The sequence below is a fragment of the Ciconia boyciana genome, chromosome 2, assembly GCF_034638445.1.
Source record: "Ciconia boyciana chromosome 2, ASM3463844v1, whole genome shotgun sequence".
NCBI classification, from domain to species: Eukaryota; Metazoa; Chordata; class Aves; order Ciconiiformes; family Ciconiidae; genus Ciconia; species Ciconia boyciana.
Genome location: NC_132935.1, coordinates 97,559,683 through 97,585,262, shown reverse-complemented (window position 1 = coordinate 97,585,262; position 25,580 = coordinate 97,559,683). Strand labels below are relative to the sequence as shown.

At 37.6% G+C, this 25,580-nt stretch overlaps 1 protein-coding gene across 4 annotated transcripts; it reads right to left on the bottom strand.

Moving 5' to 3' along the window:
* Nucleotides 1–1,627: 1,627 nt before the first annotated feature.
* Nucleotides 1,628–25,531, bottom strand: TMEM170B (transmembrane protein 170B). 4 transcript variants are annotated; one of them, XR_012041045.1, is made up of 5 exons: nucleotides 24,802–25,531; nucleotides 13,300–13,470; nucleotides 7,795–8,389; nucleotides 6,593–6,646; nucleotides 1,628–3,924 (listed from the first exon to the last, which is right to left on the bottom strand). XR_012041045.1 is itself a non-coding variant. In XM_072853271.1 (3 exons), the coding sequence occupies exons 1-3, from the start codon at nucleotides 24,896–24,898 to the stop codon at nucleotides 8,259–8,261; spliced, it is 399 nt and encodes a 132-aa protein (XP_072709372.1). In that variant the 5' UTR covers nucleotides 24,899–25,531; the 3' UTR covers nucleotides 1,628–8,258. The 4 variants fall into 4 exon arrangements, 1 of the variants encoding a protein (XP_072709372.1); XR_012041043.1 differs by having other exon boundaries at nucleotides 6,593–8,389; XR_012041044.1 differs by having other exon boundaries at nucleotides 1,628–6,646.
* Between the last annotated feature and the right edge of the window lie 49 nt (nucleotides 25,532–25,580).

Genomic DNA, 25,580 nt, shown 5'->3' with positions numbered 1-25,580 from the left:
GAGTTTTATTCTGGTGACATCCACTTCACCAGGCTAATTAGTTTTGGTATTGAAAAGATGAAACTATTTCTCTTGTGTGTCAGAGTGTGAAACTGATTTAAAAACCTTTCTGTGAAGCAATGTAAGATGCAATGGCTTAACACCATTCCCCAGAACTAAGCTTCTCAGAAAGCAAGAAAATCTGTTCTTCAGGAGAAAATATGTCTTAAAAATAAAAACATCTTATTTTTCAAGAAGCAAAACAAGTGTCCAAACTAGTTCTGAATGAGACATTTCGGCATACTAGCAATGGCATTTGGACATCATTCTTCCCAGAGAGAGGGCTCCAGTTTGAGAGCGGAGATGACTTACCTTGGAGCAGTTCTAGCGCTTCCAGCTCCTGCTGTCCCCCTGTTCCCGATGCGGACACAGCTCAGTTTTTCACAGATGTTCCTGCAGCAGTACAGGGCAGGCAGCCAGGAAGCACTGCGGTGGTGAGGCATCCCTGCTCCAGTCAGAGGCGGACCCCAAAGGTACCCAGCTGTTCTGCAGAGGCAGCTAGCCCATGCAGGGTACAAAATTAGAGTAGCTACACTTGCTTCTGGCACTCACTCTGAAAGCTTGTACTTTGGTGAGATATTGCATTGTACCTTATACAAGTCCCTCCAGGGTTTATAATCTGAAGATTCAGGTATTTTGAATCTTTTCCCCCCACACCAATTTCCCTTCTTGTGCCTCCACCACTTGCACTAAAAGCTCATCTTGAAAGCAACTTTAACTTACAAGTTAAAAAACAACCAAACAAAAAACTCCCAAACACACCCAACAAAAAACCCACCACTACGTCAAGGCATAGCAACCTGGTTTTGTACTCTTTAAAGTCTCTTAAGCTCTTCATGAGAAGTTAGCTATTGTGATGCCATCTCTAAAAGCAGTACTTTCAGTCTGCATGGAAGATACACATATTTACTGGTGAATGTTCTCAGACTGTTTTAATAAAATATAAAGCCAATAAAACTGTACCTTTTATTTAAAAAAAGCAATACAAAGCTTACATTATACTTTGTCAAAATGGCATCTCCAAGAGGTAACAACTAATACACTTATGGTGAATTAGACTTCCTTAAAGACAAAGCACACGTGACAAAAGCAGGAATAAATAGCATTTATATATCTCAGCAGGTCAACAAAAAATAAAACAGATAAAAACTTTTACATCATGTTGACTCAGCATATTTTTCCCCAAACAGTATTCCATTGTGAGCTGGCTTAATCTGATGAACTAAATCAATCTGGTTTTCATTTCTGCAACCAATTTGTTTTCTAAACTATGCATATCCAGTTGCATAAACAAACCCTTATGATAACCACAAAAGCAGGTGCCTCAGTTTCTGTTGTAACTAGCCATTTACATGTGTTTAATTTGCTCAGGCATTTTTTTTCCACATGCTAGAATTTAACTACCAGAAACAGAGGCCATAGGTATTAAAATAATGTATGAAAAAAAGTGGAGAAATTAAAGTCTCACCCACAACACACTTTAGTCTTGTGCCAACATAGGTCCCACTGAGGTTTTATTTCTATCTATGAAGCAGAAACAAGACGCTTGCAGGAACACACCACTACAGTCTAGAAGAAACTGCATCACTTAAGTATTAATTTTAGCTTTATTTTATGTGTACATTTGTACATTTCAATCAGGTTCACAAAATGTAAAACTTTTGTTATCAGAGTATTTCATACAGAGGTCGACACATAGCTTTATGATACTTTTTTATAAGCACATGCAATAAGCTATGGAAAGTTTATGAAAATATAACAGAAACTTTTAATCAAATAAATGAGCATGAGAAATTGTGTTTGACTTTTAAATTCTGTATAGAAGCTACTATGAAACATTTCCTATCACAAAAAGATAAAAACTACTTAAAGGTTCTTGAAATCTTACAATTGGACAAGTGTTCCACTGTGCCTCCATTCTAAAGTGTGGAAGTGGAAATTGTGCAGAAAAAAGTTTTACTTTAAGTAACTGTCCAACTGTTATTGCTGCTTTTCAAAGAACCTGAAAGCATACAATGAAAACTTAGAACTAAACAAACAGCTGAATGGATGTATTTAGATCATTACTGCAATTAAAATGCAAAAGTTAACTACAAAAGTTTCTCAAAATGTTGTGGGTTTTTTTATATGTACATAGAGAACTGTACACAAATAGGGAAATAAAAAAGTTGCTTAAAAAATGAAAGATAATAGTATACAGTATTTACAGCTTAAGTGTCACCCATTAAAGTACTTTTTTTTTTTAATTGGAGCTAAACAGCTACATGAACATGCAGTACATCCATAACTCAAAATGAATATCTTTTTTGCAGTGTAATATAGTCCTGTACAAAGTATAAATCAACAATATGTTAAAGCACTCTTCTCCATCACTGTTCTTGCTATCTTTGAGCTTCGTAACAACGCCTAGGTCACAATCCTTTAGCTTAGGTAACTTCATCAAGTGAAAATATGAACATTTATTTCTAACACAAATTTGCAGAATGCATTCTATCCACAAGACACTTTATGGAGAGATATTATGCTGCATTGTGTATGATTTATTCTTTAAGTCATGCTTGATGAAAAACCGTATTGGAGGAGCACGATTTTGTCAGTGGGCGAATTGATACTTTTTGCCTTTTTCTTTTTTAAGGATTTTCAAATTCCCTTTTCCTCTCCTCCTTATTTGCTCAGCCAAGTCCAAATGGTTATAATACTGATTGTATTTGTAAAGCTTACAGTACAACTGTTACAGTTATCAATATAGATGTCAAGTATTGTAGCCTTTTCTAACTGTAAAATAGGTATCTATCTTTAGTGGTTTCTATAAGCATTTCTGAAGAATTATGTGCTATTCAATATATTGCCACAGTCAAAAGTTTAGTTACATAAATACCTGATTATCCTCTAAAACCCCAAAACATTAAGGACCTTCAAAACTTCATTATCTGTATAAAAGTTAAGCACATTTGAAACAAGTAAAAACCTCCAGCCAAGTAATTTTGAAAGGTTTTTTAGATTTTTAGCTCCGATGGCCTCATCAATATACTTTTATATTGATGGATAATCCGGAAACAGATTTTACAATGGTGATATTAAATACCTGAATTAAACTTAAAAAGTTAGATCTCAAATCAAAAGGAATGCCGTTTATATCAATCAAGTATTATCTATTTTATTGAAAATATCTCTTCAGTATTTACTTTGCCTTATAGATTTTTTATTTTTTCCAATTCACAAAAGAAGCACAAGAGGACATACCATCCATTCCCTTTAACAACTGACAAATCTTACTAGTAGTCATGCAGTAACTTCTTAATGTGTTCACTAACTACAAGATGAACAATTAGAAGTGGAAAAAATGTGTGTTCCTGAAAGAAAATACTACTTTAGATCATTACTTTAGAGTATAATTGTTTTTACACCTGCTATACTGGGAGAATACCCTAAGCAGTAACATATCTTTGCGGACTTTGAGATATTTTTGTGATTACATTTAAACTTAATGCAGAAACTGATTTCAAGTATAACTCCAGGCACAAGTGTGGGAAACAGCATGCTGTCAGGACACAATCTTTCTAACTTACAAGGTATCAAACAGTATGCACTCAGGTTAAAGTCTACCTTCCATGACAACTTCATTTCCACCAAAGGATGTGCAGTTAAGTACCCAAACTAATGCAGCCCAGATGAAGATTTCATTGCTGTAACAGAGTACAGAATACTCTTCCCACTGACCTTAAAGGTTGTGGTGGTATGACTAAGGTGTGACCAAAAATTTGACTTTTAACCAAATACAAATTTTCAGCTGTGTTCAATTAACCTGTACACAAAGAACACTTACTCCTTCTGAAGCAACAGCTGAGGATTTAGACAGCCTTTTCACCTTGAGCTGCTCCCAATCTAGAGGTTAAAAAAAAGGAAATAATTCAAAAGGCATTCTGTCAATATGCTGATGCAGTTGTATGTTAAATCCTGGTAACACTCAAAGTTACATTCTAGCATTTATATATATGTAGCACTCCATTATAAATCGTGACAAAACTGAGAATTTCATTTGATCTCAAATTGCCTGGAATTAGATTAGATTGCAGTTGTCATCCTAACAACCAATCTCCACAATTTTCCCCTTAACTGAAATACACACATGACAAAAAAGCATATTTCCAGAAACAGAAGTGTAACTGAAAAAATTCTCATGTTCACAATTGTTTTTCTAAGCCTTATTAGTCACATACTTTTTTTTTTTTTGGTCGTGATTCATCCACATTTTGTTACACCTAGGAATATACTATTGTGTCTGAAGAAGAAAATTAATCGCTTGTATGGAATTATACATGTGTGATGATGGCTACATACAAAACCATGCAGCTTAATATACTCATTATATAATATTCAGATTTAATGCAAGAAAGGCATTATTAGAATATACTTTGTGCATTAAATACATAAATTAAAACAGAAAATAACAATTAAATCAGTTCTTAGAGTTATTAGAGCTTAGACTCCATTACAGCTTCCACTCAAATAGCATTATATATGCCCCCCCAACAGAATTCAAATAGAAATTGTAACCAAAATAAATAGTGTGCAATATGTTGAAGACTGAATACTATTTCCTTTAGAGTAATAAAAACAGTATACTTCAAAAATAGAAAGCTACATTACACAAAATCAGGACTACTCACTTTGGTCCATGTTGAATGTTCAAAACTGGTTAAATTATTGGGTTTTTTTAAAAAAAACTGTCAACAGCAAACTTCAAATTATATCGCTAGTCATGGTACGCAGATTAGTTTCATAAACTCAGAATAACCCACGAAATTAAAGACAATAATTATTTTGCAGATTTTTTTGCTACAATATAGCTGGGGTTTTCGAGTCAAAACAAACTTTTTTGATCATACTGATAAATTGGAAATGTGTGGAATGTTTAAACCTTTAGCAGCAGCAGCTTCTAACAAAGCAGCTGAAGCTTCTTCACATTGAATAGTATATTCAGAATTTCCCCCTCCTCCAAGATAAAATTGTGCTGATGTATTACTTGTTCTTCACCAGAAATTATTCATTAACAATGCACAGAATGTGCCTAGTGATACAATGCAGAGACGGGCAGAGCTATTTGAAGATAGCGCTAAACGATCCTGTGTGGACATCTGCACAACACTGTATTGTCCAAAGGGAACCAGAGTACCATCGGTGCCATTCACCCACAAGATAGCTTTGTGGCCTAACAGCAAGAAGGAGGGGGGGGGGAAAAAGTATCTGAAGTAATTTTCTTTTTCTCAGACAAGTTATTTAAATTGTTAGTGTGTGTAAGGTACAGAACACACCCCAAAATATCACTCACACACATATATATAGACAAACATATACATATGCATACACTGCACTTTGACTAGAGCACCTTATGTTTAACAATGCTGTTCCTAAGGACGTGGAATGAAACTTCAAAGTTTCACAGACATAAGGCCACTTACACTTCCTTTCACTGCTGGAGTTGTTATGCAGTAACTTCATGCTATGATCAAAGAATACTTCGTAGACAAACTATTTGTCCTCATATATCCCTCACAAGAAATAGTTAAAAACAATTTTCTATCAAATACATAACTTTGTCTCTGTTAAGTCACTTAGGCATTATATTATCTGCCTATTCATTGTTGCCAGGCAATAATGCCATATGAAGCAGAGACAACTAAGCACCTAACAATGTTTTAAAAGTGATTACAATGATCTGTGCAATAAAAATTATTTGGAGGAAGGTAACAACATCTGCAAAGATGCCTCCTTGTCAAAGAAGGAAAGTTACAATGGCAACAATTTCATTGGCACTGCAATTAAAATGAAGAATGAAGCTCACCAATAAAAGTTTTGTATATGCATTTCATAAGTTAGCAGTAGTCTGTTACAGTTTAACTTGGCAAAAGACAGCAAGCCATTGATCAGCGGTAGCATAATAGCCTCGTACAATAAATGAGAATCCAGATGCTCAAGGAAATTTGGAAACTGGGAAGAAGTTTAAGTGTGAGGTAAAGTCATGAGACAATCTAAATTACTGAATACAGTGCTTCATTAAATGGTTGGTTTTTATCCAGACAAGCATTTCCAGGTTGCCAAACAGAAATGTTTTAATGTCTGTTGAGTGAGACATTCTATCAAATAACCAAATTAGTTAGAAATAGTAAAAATAGAACAAGAATGAAGATATGGAAATTTTTTTTAAATCCTCTCCCCTAAAAAGATATGTAAGAAGGCACATTAGAAGAAATATCTTCAATTATTTTATTATTCAATTTGACTTAAATACCTGAAACCAGTTCTCTCATAATTTAAGACAATGGGGAGAAGTTTAAATTGCCTTTTACAGATGTAATAATTTCATTGTCTACTAAAGTGCAACAATTGTTATGCCAAAAAGTATCAGCAGAAAGTAAAAAACCCAAACCATAAAAAATAAATAAGCTTTTGAAGACATTCAAAATAATGAGAATATATGTATTCAGCCACATTTTAAAGCAATTCAAAGCCAGAATATAACACTGAAAAGGTTTATAAACCCATATTTTACCTTGTTCCCTGCAAAGCCCATAACTTTGTACATTTTCCAAAGAAGACCTAAATACTTTTAAAGAAAAAAGTAATATTAGCATCCTTAGCACTTTAAAAAAAAAAAAGTTTGTGGAGTAAAATAAAGGCAGATAGGTTAATCCATTATATTTTAAAGCACTAAGCAATACGGCTGGATTGTAAGTTATATTTTAACCATACTCTTTTATCTGTGCAGTAGGTGCCGGTGGTTTCAACAGTCCTGAAAATCTTTTTGACATCTTAACAGCAAAATCTTCGAGCAATTTACTCTTCCTGTCAGCATTAAAAGCTGACTGCTGAAAAGCATTCAGCTGAGGAAAGGTGCAAAAGATTCCTTATTCCTCACACAGAACTTTGTGCCCTTTAAATTTTGCATTTCATAAATAATTGGACTTAAAATTTCTATTCACTCCAAAACATTCACATTTAAGACATTTCACATGCACAACACTACTGTCCCTTTTAAACCAGAAAAGCACAAACTCTACTGAAAGCTAAGTGTTTGAAAGTTCCAGGTATCTTAATCTTTGCAAAGATACAAAGTGTTCAGAACAAGGTAGTAAATACATTAGTGCTGCCCCACTTCCAAACTTCTGGAGTATAGTAACTATTTTATTAAACTCAACATTTTTGTTCAGTAGAAAATCAGTATATAATTTTTTTTTTTATCCCTTTTCATTTTCCTCATAGGCGTATTCCCTTAAAGTCTGTTATATTTGTGTGTTCTTTAAAGAATATATGTAGGGTTAAGAGTCCTGTCAGTGCCTAAATAAATACAGGGAGCTTATTTGCAACAAGTAGCCTTTCCGAGGTTTTCAGAAGGGCTTGTAACCATCTGTGTGTTTAAGACAAAATAATTTCAAGGAACGCATCGATTTAAGAGTTGTTTGTGCATACACAACAGATTGTACTTAGTAACCCTCATACAGTCTCCTTAAACTACCGATTTTTGAGAAGCTAAACCCATGAAGAAGTGGTGCACTGAGCTTCAGAAAACTGCCACGAGCCATCCTACACATGGTGCTAATTACATCAGGGTTGCTAATGCTGTGGTTCTTAAACACCATCAATATTCATCTACACTTCAAAACAGACCTAACAGTTGTTTTGAACGCTGAATAAGAATATTCAGCATTCAAAGAGATTCTGCCAATACAGAAGTCAGTTATCTTGCTATTTTACCTGAATTCAAGTAGAATGTGTGTTCAGAGCATTCTTCTATAATTACAATTTCAAAGCTTACCCAACCAACAGTTAAGAATTAACCTCCAAGTTTGGCATGTACAGCAATTTTCAGGAGCGTCCCTTTATTTTATTACAACACTGTTAAGAACAATGATCCCATCACCAAGCATTACTGACTGGCAGCTATTCAAGGTGCTTTATCTCAACTTCACACACATGGATTGCACCTTGCCTGTGACTGAGGCACGTAAGGCGCAGTGGAGCAGTACAACAGTTCAGACGCTAGAGGACAGTCTGTTCATTTGACTGAACCTCTACATTTGTAGTGCAGGTTCCACACAGCTTCCTTTCTCTTGCGCTAGAATTCAAGTTCGTGAGCTGATGAATCCGCTTTCAGGAAGCTCCTCTTCAGATTAAAGATTTCTTTAAACTAGTTGACTTTTTCCCCTTTTACATAAGTCTCAAAGCGTTGCAAGAATTCTTGAAAATGAGATAATTAATGTCAGTACTGTCTGTCCAACACCAAAGACAAGAGCTTCTAAGGGAGCCATATTCTTTCCTGCTACTCTGTAAATTCCAGCTACTGCAGCACCTGAGAATCAGAAGAAAAACAACGATCAAATCACAGAAATAAAGCCAAGGCTGAAATATATGACAAATTGTTTACTGTGTCTATGCATCAGCTATTTATAGAACATTACCAAACACTGTATTACTTCATGGCATTATAGAATTACTAGTCTTGCTTGTATTTTTCTAGTTGTTATCAAAGTACTTCAGGAATGATTTTCCCAACTGAACCAGATTAACTTTTCCAGCACTAGTTTGATTTAAGAAAATTGAATCTTGCCATTTCCCTGCAGACATCTTCAAATCTTTTTTACATTTTTGCCTTCTGCTAATTTGAAAAGGTAGAAAAAACCCTTTAAAAATTGGCCAAGTCCAAAGCGTGGTTTAATAGTGCTTGTATAGGCAGGGAGAAGACAACAACAGTAAAACTGCTAGCATCTACAAAATAACTCTAAACACTTACACATCTGTCAGCTTCATTTAATATTTCAGTTGAATAACCTGGTCGTATTGTGTCAGTTTAGTTTTGACTTAAACTACTAAATTGTTAACAACTATTTAGCAAATCAAGCAAAACATGAAAAAGATCGAAGTATTGCATTGTTATCCTTGAACATGTACGAGAGGAAATTTCTAACCAATATGATTAGATTTTGAGCTATAACACATTAAAAATTAAGAGACTATTTGTCTTGTACAGTTGTGTGCAAATTTCCATTTAAGGTATAATATCAAATGGCCAGGATAAACCAGAAACAAAATACTGCACTGTAAACAAAGCCAGGTGCTACTAACTCCCTTCTACTGTCTTTCACATGTTGAATTTATCACATGCTTTTGAAGAACAAAAGTCACAGAGCAAATGGATAGCTGTGATGTCTTGGAGCAAATACCTGAGAAAAACATGCTAATGATGAATAACATTTTCTGCTGGAACAACTTCTGAACCTTTTAAGGACACTAAAATGTTCACTGAAAAAAGAAATACAGGCTTATATGCGTCTGTGTACATAGGTAAAAATTTTTACTCAATCCAACCCTCAAAAGTTCACCTACAACAAAGCTTTTAGTTAATACTTTCTGAATTAGTATTTTCTATAAAGTGCTTGCTTTCTTTGCCTAAAGAACAAACATTAAGTATATTGTCCTTTATTTCAGAATGAATTAATTTTCCTGAAGACCAAAACCCAAAATTTAATTATAGACCTTCAGTGTGTATAGTTTCAGATGCTATCTAATCATAATTAAATGCTTTCAGAGATCACAGAAGCTTTTTCAAGGCTCAAAGAAAAACTGAAAAGCCATCACCAATTTTAAATAATAGGCAAGAGTTTAAAAAATCTGGAATGTTCTTGTTTTTGCACAGTCTCTAACAGGAATAGTCTTCTGAAGTGATCAAAAACCCACTAGTAACATGGAAATATATTAAGTCCCAACAGATTTTCTGAAAGTACAACCTGTATCTGAACATAATCTGATATCTTAAAAGAGTAACACCCCATTTTTACAAAAATTTTAGGAAGAATAGAATTCACTAATAATTGTGGCCATAACAGTATTTATAAACACTATTAATCAAATTATTAGGTGAATAAGTTTTGGGTTGGGTTTTTTTTGTTGGTGGTGTTTTTTAAAAAAACATATTCTGTAAAGCATATTTTGTCAGAAATCTCTCACCAGAAGGCTAGCCTTATGGTATTTCACTCAGCTACCTTGCATAAGCTTTTCCATTTGTTCCTTGACTATCTGCTGTCAAAAACTGAAGGAGATCCTTTAGACTGAGCCCAGTACTGACATTAAAATTATTTTGGCGATCGAACTCTCAAAGTGAATTCAAATCAGCCAAACTGGGATACCAGAATTTGATGCTATTAGTTAATCAATAACCAAAATTTTTGGCTTCTTGAGAAAACACTGAGATATTCTGGAAAATATCCATAATTAAAACATAAAAATTTGGTAGTTTGATAATGATGTATTTATACTCATCAAAAACCGGTGTGTAATACAACCTGTAATGCATAATGCAGCACAATTGGTATAGAGCCAAAGTACACTACAATAGGCTGCCAATGAGGGAAATGAGAATATGTCACCAAAAAGGAGTGTGCTTGGGGAGAGGGGGAAGACCAGACCCTTCTGGATGAAATACAGCTAAAATCCTTGCCTCAAACTGGCTGACATTTATCTGTTCTTGGTTTTGGGGTTGGTTTTTTTGGGACAGTATCCACTGCTATTTAGCACACTTTTATACCTTTTTTTATAACCACTAAGTTCTGTGATTTTTCAAAGCCTAGAATCTGAGGGGTTTCCGGCTTTTCTACATGCTGGTAAAAACACTCCAGAAGTCCAGAAAGTTTGAAAGATCTACCTCAGCAAAATTAAGCTTGCATTATTTAATAATCTATACTGCATTCATTCACCTACACAAACGGTGCAGAGGACTGGAAATACAAAATGGAAATTGCAGTCAGCTTGCTGTTTCAATTTCTTAAGCACTGAAACAGGCATATCCAAACAACTAAATACTTCAACTTGCATCCCAGTTGGCAGCACAATAGCTATTAAAAATCCTCTCTTTAATATTTTATCACCATAATTTGTCTTCAGAAGCTCCCCACAGAATTTCTTTCAGTATCAAACAACCCAGTACTGTCCAGAAACAAAAATACCTGGAAGTAAAAGTATTTGGCTAACCAAGTTGCAATGCTTTGCGCAATACCTTTGGGAACAGCATAACAAGTCTGCAGTCTAAGCTTGGAGAAATTCTCAGGTGAATTTACACATAAATACATAAGGACTGCTTACTTGTTAAATGCATTGACCTGCAAAACTGGATGCCAAAGATACAACTGTGTTGCTCCTCTTTTTATGCATAGATAAAAGACACAAAGTACTTTCATTGGAGAAACACTGAACCTGAACTTCCCAGCCACAGAATACTGTAAAAGTCTCTGCTTGGATATTCCAGCATCACATTTCCTATCCTCTGTTCTTCAGAAATGCTCATGCACAATTGACGTTGTAACAGGACCACTGCTATTTTAATCATAGGAAAAAATCAGCATAACATGTAATGTAAGGAACTCAGCTGGTTCCACCTCACCTTAGCAAAAAAAAAAAAAAGTAGAGTTATACTGAACTATATTGTGTTAAATTATGGAAATTCTAGGCTGAGAAATATATAGCAATTAAAAGAGCATTTTGAGGAAAGTCTTAGCAAAACTTTTCATGAAATTTGCATCTTTATTTAACCTTGAAAACCAACAGGCAAGAAGGTCTTTCAGTAGCAGCAAGAAATAATCTGTTACAAATCATCCATTAATGTGTTCAAAGCTGAAGTGATACCACTATTCTGATAATCTGGGCAGTACACAGAAAAATGGGAATGAAAGGCAGCAAGGCTTGCCTACAGTTTAAGACTATATGATGGTCGCTAGATTTACAGTTCCTTACCCTCAAAGGCCTTTCAAGTTAGACCATCTTGTCAACAACACTGAACACCTTTGGGCAGAAACTACTGCTCAAGTTAAAATAGACCTCAATCAATCAATTGATTTTAACGTTGAGAACTCCTTACCAGCATTGTTTCAGACAACGAAGCACAAGCTTCTTCCCTGTGAAAATAATATTCACTATTTCTCTCCACCACCACCACCACCCCCTCCCAACAGAAAACTTACCATGCTCATATTTGCTTGGAAAAGCTACTGTGGTTTATTTATAAGTTAGATAAAAGTAGCTGAATATGATAAAGCCAAAGACTGAATAAAGTGTCCTACTGATCTTATGGCATATATTTCAGTATTGACACAGATAACGGAATTTCTTAGGAAAGATGGAAAAACAGTATCCGATACCAATAACTCTAGATGAAAACAGCTAAGCAGCATTTCCTCAAAACGTTCTTGGCAACATCACTTGTGTGCCATATTTGGTCAGGTGTAATTCTTCTGCATTTTACTACATAAAATACTCCTGCTTTCTGCAATGTTTTAATGATGAGTACAGGTTTTAACTATAGCTCTGTGAACCTTTCAGCATGCTGCTTTAACAGAAACTGATTAGCATCTTATCTGTGTATACAATGTCAAGAAATAAAAAATGTCTAAAATGTATCTTGAGTGATAGGCATTAGACTAATACCATAAGAAACTCTGTAACAGATGCCCTTGCCAAAGGGCATGTTACCTAGAACAACAGCACTGCTTAATTTTTTTTTTTTTTTTTTTTTTTGGGGGGGGGGGGGCAGGGGAGAGGGGAGTCTAATGGCCTTCCTCCCTCTTTCCTCCCTAACCCAAATAAATTAGAAAGTAACATTATGGCCAAGCTACCGACTGGAAAGTTCTTTCAAATCCATGAGCCAAGTGTAACTTCTCCAAACCACCAAATGAATTTTCTTAGCTGTAAATCACTACCTATGTTGCACCTTTACTTCTTTTGAGAGCAACATCCTATCCAGGTGCAATTTAAAAACCGCCAGCAGGCCCAAGGAAATGAGCAGAAGTCAGCCTTGCAACCAATGGAATCAGGACCTCATTTCCAAAAGAAACGTGAGGCTTTAAGGGTACTAAGATGTGATCTTGATCAGAAACCTTTGACAAAAAAATCTGCAACAAGTATGGTAGGACAGGACTGCTCTTCCTGATGCCAAAAAAATATTACCTGCTGAGCATACACCTTTTGAATAGCTTGGTACTCCACGTTCCCAAAATGAAAGAGTAGGATGATTTCTGCACTTCTCTGACAATTTACAGTAGTTTTATCTTTACACAATAGAAGAGCAACTCAGCTGTCATTATCATTAGGATAGCTATATAGCTAAGGCAAAATCCTTAATAAACAATTAATAAATCACTAAGAGGTTTTTTTTTCTTTTTAGAAGTTAGATGTAAAATAAGAAAAAAAAGAAAAAAGAAAAGACAGACTTACTGGTTATCATTGCTCCAGTTATAGAACCCAGAAATCCAATGCTGACCACAATGACAGAGATCAGCCTCCCCTGCCTATGCCTCTGCAGCATCACAAACATTAATACTCCCACAGCACCATGGACAAAGAGAGAGGAGAAGAGAGCCCAGAGGAAAACCCAGTACCACATCTCTGAAAGAAAGCAGTCAAATAAAGGGTTAATATTTGTGAGACAAGAACTTTATAAGTAAGAAACTTTAAAACATTGCATACAATCAACAGTAAGAGAAAAGCAATACTGATTTTCATCTTAGAAGGAATCAATGTGACAACATCAGCATATGCTCAAGACACTTTCCCCCTTTTAGCAGTCTATCATAAAGGAACAACTCTGTTATGATCAAAAAATTATAAAAAGGATTCTGGCACAATTCTTAATTTAGATGTATTATTGTAATAAGTCCATCATTCTTTTAATGGTATCTTTAAACAACGTTAATTGCAATTTCTTACTAGGTATTGTAACTACTCCTGCAGAATGACATATTCTCTGAAAAAAAACTGAACCAGGAAAAAGTCAAGAATTGTTTTGGGTTTTTGTTTGGTTGTTTGTTTTTTTTTTTTTAAAAGAAGAGACAGCATCAGAGATATCAAATGGGAAAACTGAGATTAAAGACTTCAGTTTATCTACCCAGGAGCTGTAATAGAGTGTTCCATCGAATTAGCTTCAAAGGTACAAATAAAAACACTACAATTTTAACAAGAAATTTGAATACATCTAACTCCTTGCTTCAAATTGCTTAGTGCAGAACTTCATAGAGACAGGTAATCACTGTTATTTAAATTACTAAGTAAGGACAAGAGGTCATGAGAATGTGTGGAGTACAAACATTTCTCTGAAGAACAGCAGACATAATCATTACCTCCAAAGAAAAGAGCAGGAACTATCAATGAAGCTACATAAGAATTAAAGAGCATTTCTTACTTGGTGGTAATTTTCTAAAAACACTTACTATAACTCAAAAAGGTGGGGAAAAAAAAAAAAATCCCTTTTTGTTGCATAAGTCAACTACATTACGTATATATCATCTCAGAATTCAGCAAATTGGGGCACATTTTCCCGATTGACATAATCCCACGACACTGTCATTAATTCAGAGTTTTTGCTGCACTTCCCCCTCAAAAAAAATAATACAGCTTCCTTACAACAGCAGATTACCTATTGTTTATGAGGTGAGTCTGTATTATTGCAGCTTGACACACATCGGTCATTTGAGCAGAAATATGACCCAATTAGCTAACTTAAAAAATACTTAGCAGTTCAAACAAAACATACTGTGAAAGGATGCTGAGAAAGAATGGTTGCTACACAATAAACACAGTCCTTTGACTCCAATGTCAATATTGTATGTATATCCATAGCATAAATACAGAGTTTAAGCTTTTTCATTTAGCAGGACTTTGAGAGTAGACTCAACCCTTCCCCTTTCACACAGGCATAAAAGGCAAAACTATCTTGTAGGACTTGCAACTCCTCTAAATTATGGTAACCAAAAGGCTCTCTTAAGAGAGCAGCAAGGAAGGTGGGTGGTAAATCTACATTCAATTAATACTTCAGCTGTAGTTCAAGATGTAACTTTTCTCTGAGCACTTGGATATATGCACACATATATTGAGGGTGGCTCCAAGCAGCTCTCCTCAGGTCCTCAATCCCTTCACCCCTGGCCCCACGGTGGGTCTCAAAAATCTTTGCAAAAGGATAATGACCACAGTACTGTTCCATTAAATGTCTCATTATTCTCAGAAGCTACTGTGACAGAACAGTGGCAAGAGTGCCAAGTAGTCACTCTACAAATACCTGACAAACCCCCTCACTAACATTAAGAAAGAATGACTGATTGCTGATCTAATCTGCCATGGTCATAGACAGTTTGGGAGGGGAACCTCTCCTGCAGTTCTAACAGGCCTTGTCTGTTACTAGCACAGCTTGGGTGTTCCCATTGTTTTTTTCTAGTGGAAGCTAATAAGGAAGGAGGTTAGCCAAACGATCTATCAATATAGAACCCAACAGCCCTGCTAGACCTACAGTTTGACCATAGGGAAATAAGCCTTAGGAGATTGGAAAAAAGTTTACTTTCTTGCAAACATAAATCACATACAGCTTTGGGCAGGAAAACCCTGTCAGGAAGGAACACTTTCATTCTTCTAGCGTACATCAGAAGAGTTACCAGGGAATACCCTTTCATTGAAAGATGTCTCAAAACCAGATTCTTAACAGCTCAAAACATTATTCTATCAAAATGAATAATCAAAACTAAGCTCCTGTCCCATGGGGGATCATTTCCTTGAACACCAGGTAGACTGTTAGCAGATACTTAATAAATTTTAGAGGTATGGACTGAGCAGACTATAGTTCAGCAACAGACTGAACAGGTCCTCAAGTCTAAAGTGCTTTGGCAACACTGGCAGTGAAAAAAACAAGGTGTATGTTCCACTTTACCATATGAATAAACATGAAGAACAAAAGTTACAGAAAATAACTCTAATATGGGGATAAGAATGCATCTAGTAGGCAAGAGCAAGCATTTCCTTGCTTGCAGATGTTGATCTCTGAAAACCTTCAATCCTAGAAGATATTATGTGCGTATTGTAGATCTTCCATTTTAGTTCTCCACAGCAACGTGGTTGAGCCCATCTCCCAGATTATTCAGAGAAGCACAAAACTAAACTGCTGGCAGGTGAATGTGATGTTCAGTGCACCATTTCAAAAGATAACTTGTTCTTACACCGAAGAGGATGTTTTGCCTTGTTTGCCCGTAAATACTGTAGTGGAGATGCTACTTATTTTCTGGACACAGCACCCTTTCCTGCAATTAAGTCTGTCACACAATTTTCATACCACTCGGGTTATATTGATACGCAAAATACTCAGTAAAAGAGAGGCCTGGATCATCAGGACAGAGTGCTGACAAAGTTCTTGACCCAAACTTTCATTTCTCTTGACCAAGATGGATGCAAGAGATGAAACATCTACCAAGAAAAAGTGAGGGCCTCTTGCAATATTACTAAAGATAACCTGATAGCCCAGTTACGGACCCTGAGAATACACATTTCAAATCTGCAGTTGAAGAAAATGCTTGGTTCTTATGTAAGATTACATGACAACTGCAGGCTTCTAAGACTGCCAAACACTCCATAACTATGCCAATGGTGTATTGATTAGTATTATCCCATCAGTTCTTCCACAGTCCAAAAAAACCCAAAATTCTGGAAGGTGTGCTGTTGTGGATACGGAAATCAGGCAGCTATCAACCAATTTCATAAAACTGCATCAGAATGAGACAAACATGTCCCCATTTAACATGAAGCCCAAGAACAGAAGACTCTTATTTCAGGTAAAAGGCGACCTGCGATTATGGCAGCCTATTCAGCAGCCAGTTATTCTGAAGTGAATGGCCAATACATAAATATGCTAGGGGGGAGAGAAGCAAACCTCTTGATATTGTCTCTCTGCAAATGTATCTGAGGGACAGTCCCAGGACACTGAAAGCTGCACTTTCAGTCATTCTCTCCTAAAATGCCATTGCAGCTGAAAAGCTTGAAACTGGACCAAGAAAGTCTGTTGGAATCTGACTCTGTTTGACACTGTCATTCCTTGTAATTTCCACAGGGTTTACTAGGCACTGCATCACCTTTTAGGAAATCAGTGTTTGTGGTCATTGTCAACCCTCACCAAGTAGAAAAGGGAACTGATTTCCAGTCTTAGGAAGACTTATTAAGATGACTGTGTTTTTAGAAGAAAAGGAAACATTATGGAGAGTCTAACTACTCCCCTGTAACAAAGAAACCAAAAATATTTACAAACCCTTACACAAAACAGCAGTATAGTGAGCAACTATCTTAGGTCTTCTTTACATTCCAAATAAGGCTCAAGGAAAATTAGCATCACCGCTCACTTTATATTTAGGGCAGGAGACACGAGAATAGAACTAGCCCCAAATGTCCTGTTGGATAAAGGGAATATAAACTTGCATTCCTTGGTACACACTTTCTTCTCCTACTCTTTAAAAGCAACATGCATATTGAATGCATTCAAAAGGTAATTAGAGAACATCCAGAAATATTCCTTGTTCCACACAAATGCAGCTGTAGCATTTAAAGAAACCAGTTATAAACCATCACTTCACAGAGGCTTACGTTTCCATGTCAATAGCATTGTAAAGTCAGTGACACAAGAAATACAGATAGTGTTACACATACCTGCAACAACCCAGTACCTTCTTATTACAAATTATTCGTAATAGCTTATAATTTTGCCAAACTGACTGTAGATGCTAAAACTTGTAGGTGTTCACTTCAGCACAGGTGGAGGGGAGGGAGGGAACACCTTCACGTCTAGCTGAAGGTAAGAGGGAGGCAGGACCAAAAATTTGTTTATTTGAGAAGGAGACAGAAGGGGGAAGTGACAGGTGTGAACAGAAAGGTTAGGGTCATAGACCTGTGACACTGATTTGCAGAAGGCAGGCAGCAGGGTGAGGGACACAGCAAGCAGTTGAGGACTGGTTAACTGTCTCTATCCTCTAAGTATGCAAATTACTTAGAGATCATCTTCTATTTGGAGTTGCTTTTTATTTGGGTAACTCCATCAAGTACATATGCTTCAGATTATCCACTCTCCACCAACTTACATTTCTAATTTTGTTAAATGAAAGCAGCTGAAAAGCTTTTATTTACCAAGTTACTAGACAGAGTTATGAGCAGAGAGACTAGAGGATTTTTGTTTTGTCCTCCCCCTCCCCTCACACACATTCTTGCTAAATATTCTCACCTGCTGCAACAAGAACTAGATTTTAAAAGGGAAGGAAGAGAAAAAGTCTCCCTGAACAGGAAACAGTAGAACCAATTTGTCTTGTGGTTGGAACTATTCTAGCATCTCCCCTCAGTACCAAGATACCTTTAATTTCCTAGAGATGTGTTATTTTGGGTTTTGTTTTGGTTTTTTTTTTTAATTGTTGATATTAGCAAGGAATAGGCAATAACTTATATTATTGCATCCTGATACAAAATAAAGAAAAAGGAATAATCACACTACTCAACAAATATTCTAGGATGATAGCTTACCTAATCATTGTATGACAGTACCATTTTAAAATCTGATACTAAAGAAATTGAAAATTTGATCATACAAAGCTTTTTAATAATTGATTTAGACCAAATCTTTCTCTTGCAAAGTTGGCTTTTCTAGTGAGGGACTCAGTGAAACACAGCAACATATTTCCCATAAAACTTAACACAACATACAAAATTGGAGACATTTACAACCATAATTTATGAACCTCTCATCACAGTCATCTTTGTCATGTTAAAGTAGCTGTTAAAAAAAACCTGGAAGATGTGTAATTCAGAGAATCGTATCAATTGACTATTTCACATAAGTGTTTTCTATTCTTCAGCTACAGATTACACATTTAGTAAGAGACTGCATATTTATTAGCAATTCTTCTGAATACAAAAATTTCTTCAGATTCCTGAGTAGGCATCATCCACTTGGTTAAATCACCACCTCACTTCATTAAAACACCACCTCAGTCCTAGAAGCTGAAACAGGATAAATCTCTTTTGAGCACCTTCTATAGGAAAGGCAGGAAGAGTCATCCTTTCTTATCTCCCTTTATTTATCCTTTTTATGCCTGATGGTTCAACACACTCACTTATTTACTTCTGCTCATTAATTAGGCCAGTGATGAAGACTGAGTAAGCTGTTTAATGTGGATGGACAGGGTAAGGAGGACAGCAAACCTTTTAAGCAAACTGGAGGAGGCTTCAAGCTCCATAAACCTAGAGGACAACTTAGTCATTCTTATCCTGACATGTTGAGGGCAAAGAACTTAATGCACAGGAATTTATGAGTGGAAGAGTTCAAGGTTCACTAACATTCAGTATCATCAAACTCCAGAATCACGATGAGAGATGACCCTCAGAAAAAAAGTGTGCTAGAGTAACAATGAAGGGATCAAAGAATGGGTTAAGGATAACACAGAGATGCCACTAGAAAATAGAGAAAGAGAACGTGGACCTCTGGACACAAACTGTCAAGACTTTTCTTGTTCAAAAACAACCGAGTAGTTGAAAGATTTGCAATACCTATAAGGAGGAGGAAGGGGGACCGAACTGTCTTAAGAACATGCTGGTACAAAAACTATTTATGTCCTATATATTGATTCATACTTTATGAGGTATAAACTTACCTACATGATCATCGTTTCTACCTCGATAAAAAAGCATGCGGTCAAAAAAACCTCAGTCTTTGTGTAGCTATACTAATTAGCTTGCTCTTTTGATGATGAGCTGCACATATGGAATACTTTGCTGGTATGGTAATAATGATTTAGCTTTATCTGACAGAGAGCTCCAAATACTAACCTCGCCTCCATTTATTTAGTCATGTCCTCATAGGGCTACCCTAAAGAGTCATGAATAAAACTTTAGAAAAACCTCCCAGTTTCCTTTGCTTGACCCTGAGAAAGTTTCAGAGTTTACTTTCATTGTATCCAAATTACTTTAAGTAGCCAAAACACAGTCTCTGTATCAAAACTGCACAGTTGCCAAAGGAATGCACGAACAGGGAACTAGGAAAGATCCAGTACTTACTATCTTACAAGCACAGTGACATCCAATCTATTGCATAGAAGCCACAGCTTTTCTAATAAGGACAACTGAGATCCATTTTTCAGGTTTATCTAAAATTCTTAGCACTTAATCACTATCTTAAATCTTGTCTTCAGTTTAGGTTCCTTTCCACTGGTTTTACTTGGGTGGGGATTTTTATTTTTATTTTTTTTAACCAGAAAAGCTACAAGGCTCAAATAACTTGTAATTCATGCCCTATTGCTCCAGTTTTAGAGCATTACTTTGTTAATTTAGGTATTATATATACCATAGATACATATCATACATACACTATTCTTATGTACTATATATACACATTATACATATCATATTGGTGTAGGCATACACAACCTTAAAGATTAGATTTGAGATTTAAAAAAGTTTTTAAAGCATGCTACACTTTAGAATAACATTCATATCGCTTCCAACTTATCAAAACTTGAAGTTGCACTCCATCAACAGCTTTATCTTGGGCAAATAAAAAAATGCAAAGTCAACCCACAAAGTATAAAAATGCTAACATTTTCAAATATTATCTACATATATGAACATACTGTCCTACTGACACTCAGCTTCAGTAAACGTGGAGTACCTCCTTAGTCCTTCACCTTCAGCAGTTTTCTTTGCACTAGTCCTCTTTCCTTCTTCCTTCTTTCACTAGTCCACTAGTTTTCACTATTCCTTAGCTTGTTTTGCCAGATGAATGATTGCCTACAACATTTCATAAATCAAGACTGATTACTCTAAAAGAAAGTATCCCTCTTGAGATTCCAATCTATGTACCCAGCCTACCACTATTAGCTACAGAGTGAAGTCAGGCAATAAGTATCTGTGCTGTGAATACAAAGATACAAATTTAAGTCAACAAGGTAGCACCTGTTGGAATTTGAATTAAGAAACTGTATAATGTTATATTCCTAGAGATTTATAAACTCAAAGCACTCAGATTAAGAAATGCCAGTATATTATACCTGCAAATGTAACTCTGCTCTTTACATGTTACAGTATTTTCTTCATCACTGGGTCCTCTCCTTAATTATTGTATTAACTGGTATTGTCAAAGTTATCAGGAGTATACAGTCAAATTGTTGTTTGGAGACGCTAACGCTTTTGCTGCATTAAGTGGAAAAGAAGCACTTGCTGAAGAGCATTTAAATCATAAATTGCAGACTAGTCCTCTCAAGTTACAGGACAGGGGACAAAGACATAATCCAGACAATCAGGGATTTATGATTATAGGATGAAGCTTAGGAAAAAATATAACAGACAAGCAGCATCTTCTGTGCAACACCCATAGTCTCTTATAAATGTTAATTTTCAAGAAATTCAGGAGTTATTACTGTCCAGCACTTTAAAATTACAAACTTTTATTTCGAAGTGTATAAAAACAGTTGTACAGTCTTGAGCTCATCACTTAGGATGCTGGGGGTGTGGGGTGGAGAAGGAAGATGACTGTGACTTTAGAACTCATACAGTACAACAAAAGTTTGTGGTGGGTTTTTTTGTTTGTTTGTTTTTGTAAACTACTCTGCATGTAGTGGCACAGAGGAGACTACATTCTCCCCCTACCTCCTCAGTGACTAACATAAAACCCATTCAGACCAGAAGCTTACGCCTTTGGAATAACTTGGACCAGGAGCTTAAATCTTTGGAACATGCAATAACTAGACATAAATAAAACATTTACATTGGTTATAGGAGGAGTAGAAATATTGCTAAGTTCTTTATTGTGGAGGTAGCCTTTAAACAGAAATATTTATTTTAATGGACACTCAAACTGGGATTTTTTTTTCAGTTCAGATTCAGCAATTATCTGACTTGTTCTAGTAAACCCTGATCTACCACTAACTCTAAAACACAACCGGTCCATATAAAGGAGCTGTTTTGGGGATTTGCTGGAGGAGGTAAAACAGGGCGAGGTAAAAGCCTCTCCCATGGTTACTAGACACTTACCTCCACCATTTACAGTAACCCTCCTCTTCCTCTCAAGTGAAGGCAGGAGGATATGAAGCAAAGTACACCATGTTGGCGGGCCAAGGTTCAGCTACAAAAAACAGTGATTGCAGCTTTGGCTGTCACAGGCTGTGAAGTGTATGTGGCAGGAGTGAAATTGTCTGTGGTCTCCTGGGTATTTTGAGCCTTATATGAAACACATTTTTTTAATATATATATATTGAACCCGAATCAGATATATGGTATAAAAATAATGGTTCAGCTTCTCATTAAGGGGAAAAAAACCCCAAAATTAAACCATTAAAGTTTGAAGCACTTCCTGGTTTAAGATGGAGTTCATATCAGATCCCCGTTGAAATTTTGAAAAATGAATATATTTTTTAAGAAGGATATGAGTTTGCTGATAAACCTTCAGAACTTTGTGCAAACCTAATCAACGCCGTTTATCTAAAGTTGATATGCTTTTACTTGTGCAACTTAAAAGCCAAGTCCAGACCACAACTTTCAGTCCAAAAACAAACACAAAGCAGTCTTAAAGAATATTCATGGAATACTGTATATTTATGAATTTCTTTTCCCAGTATTCTGAAAAAGTTTCTCCTTATACTTGACAGAGATGCAAAAATGGAATGAATTAAGTAGTCAAACAAGGTAAACTCATTCACACACCTATTTTCTTAGCATGGAAAAACCAGAACTTCTGTTTTTGCACAAAGTTTACTTCTGCATTTGGTAAGTATTTTAGGAAGGGTTTATGTAAGTTTAGTAACACCTATTTGTTAATATGAATTATTATATTAAATACAATCTCCTAAGATATAATCAGTAACAGTGTATCTTACATAGAGGATTTTAAATCCAGTGAAAGTTATTAACTGTCGACAGTCCATAAGAACATTCAGCACAGCAGCTCATGGCTATAAGGATAACCTGCAATTAAGCACCTATTCAGAAAGTATAGTGCAACTACAACTGACACTGACATTCTCCAACAACACTATGACAGAGAATTATTTTTCATATTCTTTAAATTAAAAAGAAAAACCATACCACATTAAAAAATACCTTGTGCAACCCCTCGTTATATTGCAAAAGCACTGAGAAACAAAATGTTTTGCTTACTTAACACTCAGCACTGAATTTCACAGAAATGCCTATGTTGTATAATGCACTAGTAAGAAAAACTTTATAGAGAATGTCTGGCACAAAGAAAAGTTAAATCCATTCTTAACTTTTTCCTTTAAGAGTACAAATTATGTTTTTATAATAAGTACGCAAAAATAGCTATTCAGAAAATGAGCTGTATTAGTGTGTCACCACACTAATGCCTGAAAAATTTAATCATCAAAAACACACCTTAGAAAGTGATTATCTTAGGCTTTATTATGTTTCTTGTTCTTTTAACTTCCAGGATACTTTTTAATGTCGTAAACAGATTATACAGATTCTGTTTTTATTTGATCTATGACCTTTTTGTTTGCTACAGCTTCAACTTCAGCTACACCTCTATTTTCATTATACTTCTTCCACCTTGAATAGATTTTAAAAAAAATAATCTATCAATCACTAATACAGAGAGGGAAAAAGAGGGCATAAGACTCTCTCATAAATTTTAGTATATTTTCATAAATATTAGAAACATATCCTCTTTACTCAACATTTCCCACTAACCTGTCACCACATAATATACAAAGCGGAAAGAATTTACTCAGTAATATCTCTGCTATTGATGTCAAATCCCTCCTTATTCAGAGCTGGAAGCTTATGATTTTCTTTACACCTGGACAGAATAGGAAATCAGAAGATACACCTCTCCACTATACACCTTGGCTCTCACAGTAGTCCACACCCATTTTTCAGCATGAGACTGAGCAGAAAAAAGCCAGTTCTCACCAAAGCTAGCTAAAGCTCCCCTCTCCTAACAGAGAAGGAAGACCTGACTCTACTTTGGTTCACAGAACTTTTTCAGAACAGCTCAGTCTGTTAAGAATCCCTGATGCTTAAGATTATGTGTATTTGTCAGCAAACCTCTGCCACCCCATTAACTCCCATAGCCCTCATTGTCCAGGGGCATACTGGGGGTAGGGATGTGGGTGGAGAAGAGAGTCCCTGCTTCTCACATTCATTTATCTGGGGGTTTTTTGTTTGGTTTTATAGCTTTCTGTCAAATGCCAACGAGCATATATCCACACACACACAAAAAAGCCACCACTCCCGCAAACGTACTCCAGCCTTCCATACATATTTATACATTCACACACACTTTCTACAACGCTTTACTCACACACAGGTACCCATCAATTCGCTCATATACACAAACCCTATACCATTAGCCTTTTATTACATACACACATACAAAAGTGAGTGAACACGTTCACATCATCAGCTCCTTTACTCATGCAGTCGCACAGATCTCAGGCGCACACACCAGTCCTCCCAACACGTAACGCACAGATCCCTCTCGTTTCCCTGGACGTACCAACCCCACACCCAAGCGCTTCAAGCATACACACACGATATGCACGCTCACAGAACAAACACGTATATACACACACACACACGCATGCATAGACTCAGGAACACAAACATCAGCGCTCCCTACGTGCAACACACAGGGAGACCACCCCCAGCCCTACACACCGGCCCTACACCCACGCCCTCCATTGTGTACCACGGGGCTCCCTCTCCACTCACGGAGCGGTTCCCACACTGACGGCACCACTTGGCCACCTACACACAGGGATGCACAGGCAAACCCACGCTACTCTCCGCACTCCAGCCCCCTCGGCCCGCAGCTCGCCCCGCCGCCCCCACGCGTGTGCCAGAGCCAGCCCAACCTCCTCCCTGCATACCCGTACCCATACCCACGCCCCGCCGCCCTCCCGGCCGCCGCCCAGTTACCGGTGAGGTTGCGGAGGACGGTGCCGTGTGCCCACAGACTCAGCACTTGCTGCACCGACAGGTTGATCATGGAGTTGTCCCCCGCTTCCACCTTCATCGTGGCAGGTGGTCCAGCGGCGTCTCCTCCGCCGCTCCTCAGCCGGGGGGGACGGGCGGCAGCGACGGCCTGACGACTGGGAGGCCGGACGCCTCTCGCCGCCGGGCCGCGGGGCGGGAGGGCTGCGGCGGCGGCGAGGAGCAAGAGGGCGGGGAGGCGGCGAAGGGGCCTCCGCGCCGCGGGGGAGACATCGAGGACGGAGGGGGGAGATGGCGGCCGGGGGGAGCCGGGCGATGGGGCCGGCCGCTGGCGCTTCCCCGCGGCTCAGGGGCAGGGCAGGGCGGCCCCGAGGTGCGAGCCGGTGGCGGGGGCCGGCGACAAGGCCCGCGCGGACCCCATCGCCGCCTCCGTCGCCGTCGGTAACGGTGGTGGCCGCCGCCGCCGCCGCCTCGCCGCCGGCATCGCCCGCCCGGCCACGGGCATCACCTGGGGCGGGGCGGGGCGGCCGCGAGACTCCCTCCCTCACGCGGGCAGCTCCATGCAGCAGCGGCCCCGCCCGCGGGAGATGGGAGAAGCCCCGCGCCCGCACGAGGGCGGCGCGTGCCGCTCGCAGCGCGAGACGCCAGCCCCCGCCGTAGGGGAGGGAGTGGGAGAGGAGGGGCCGGCGGCCCCGCGCAGGCGCAGTGCGAGGAGCTGGAGGGCGTGGGCGCCGCGGGTCCCTGGAGCGTGTGGAAGGGGCAGG

Coding starts and splice junctions, on each gene's coding strand:
- TMEM170B (XM_072853271.1), bottom strand. CDS start 24,898: ATGAAGGTGGAAGCGGGGGACAACTCCATGATCAACCTGTCGGTGCAG. Junction 13,471..24,801: donor CGTCCTCCGCAACCTCACCG/GTAACTGGGCGG, acceptor GCTTTCTTTCAG/AGATGTGGTACTGGGTTTTC. Junction 8,390..13,299: donor AACTGGAGCAATGATAACCA/GTAAGTCTGTCT, acceptor TCTGATTCTCAG/GTGCTGCAGTAGCTGGAATT.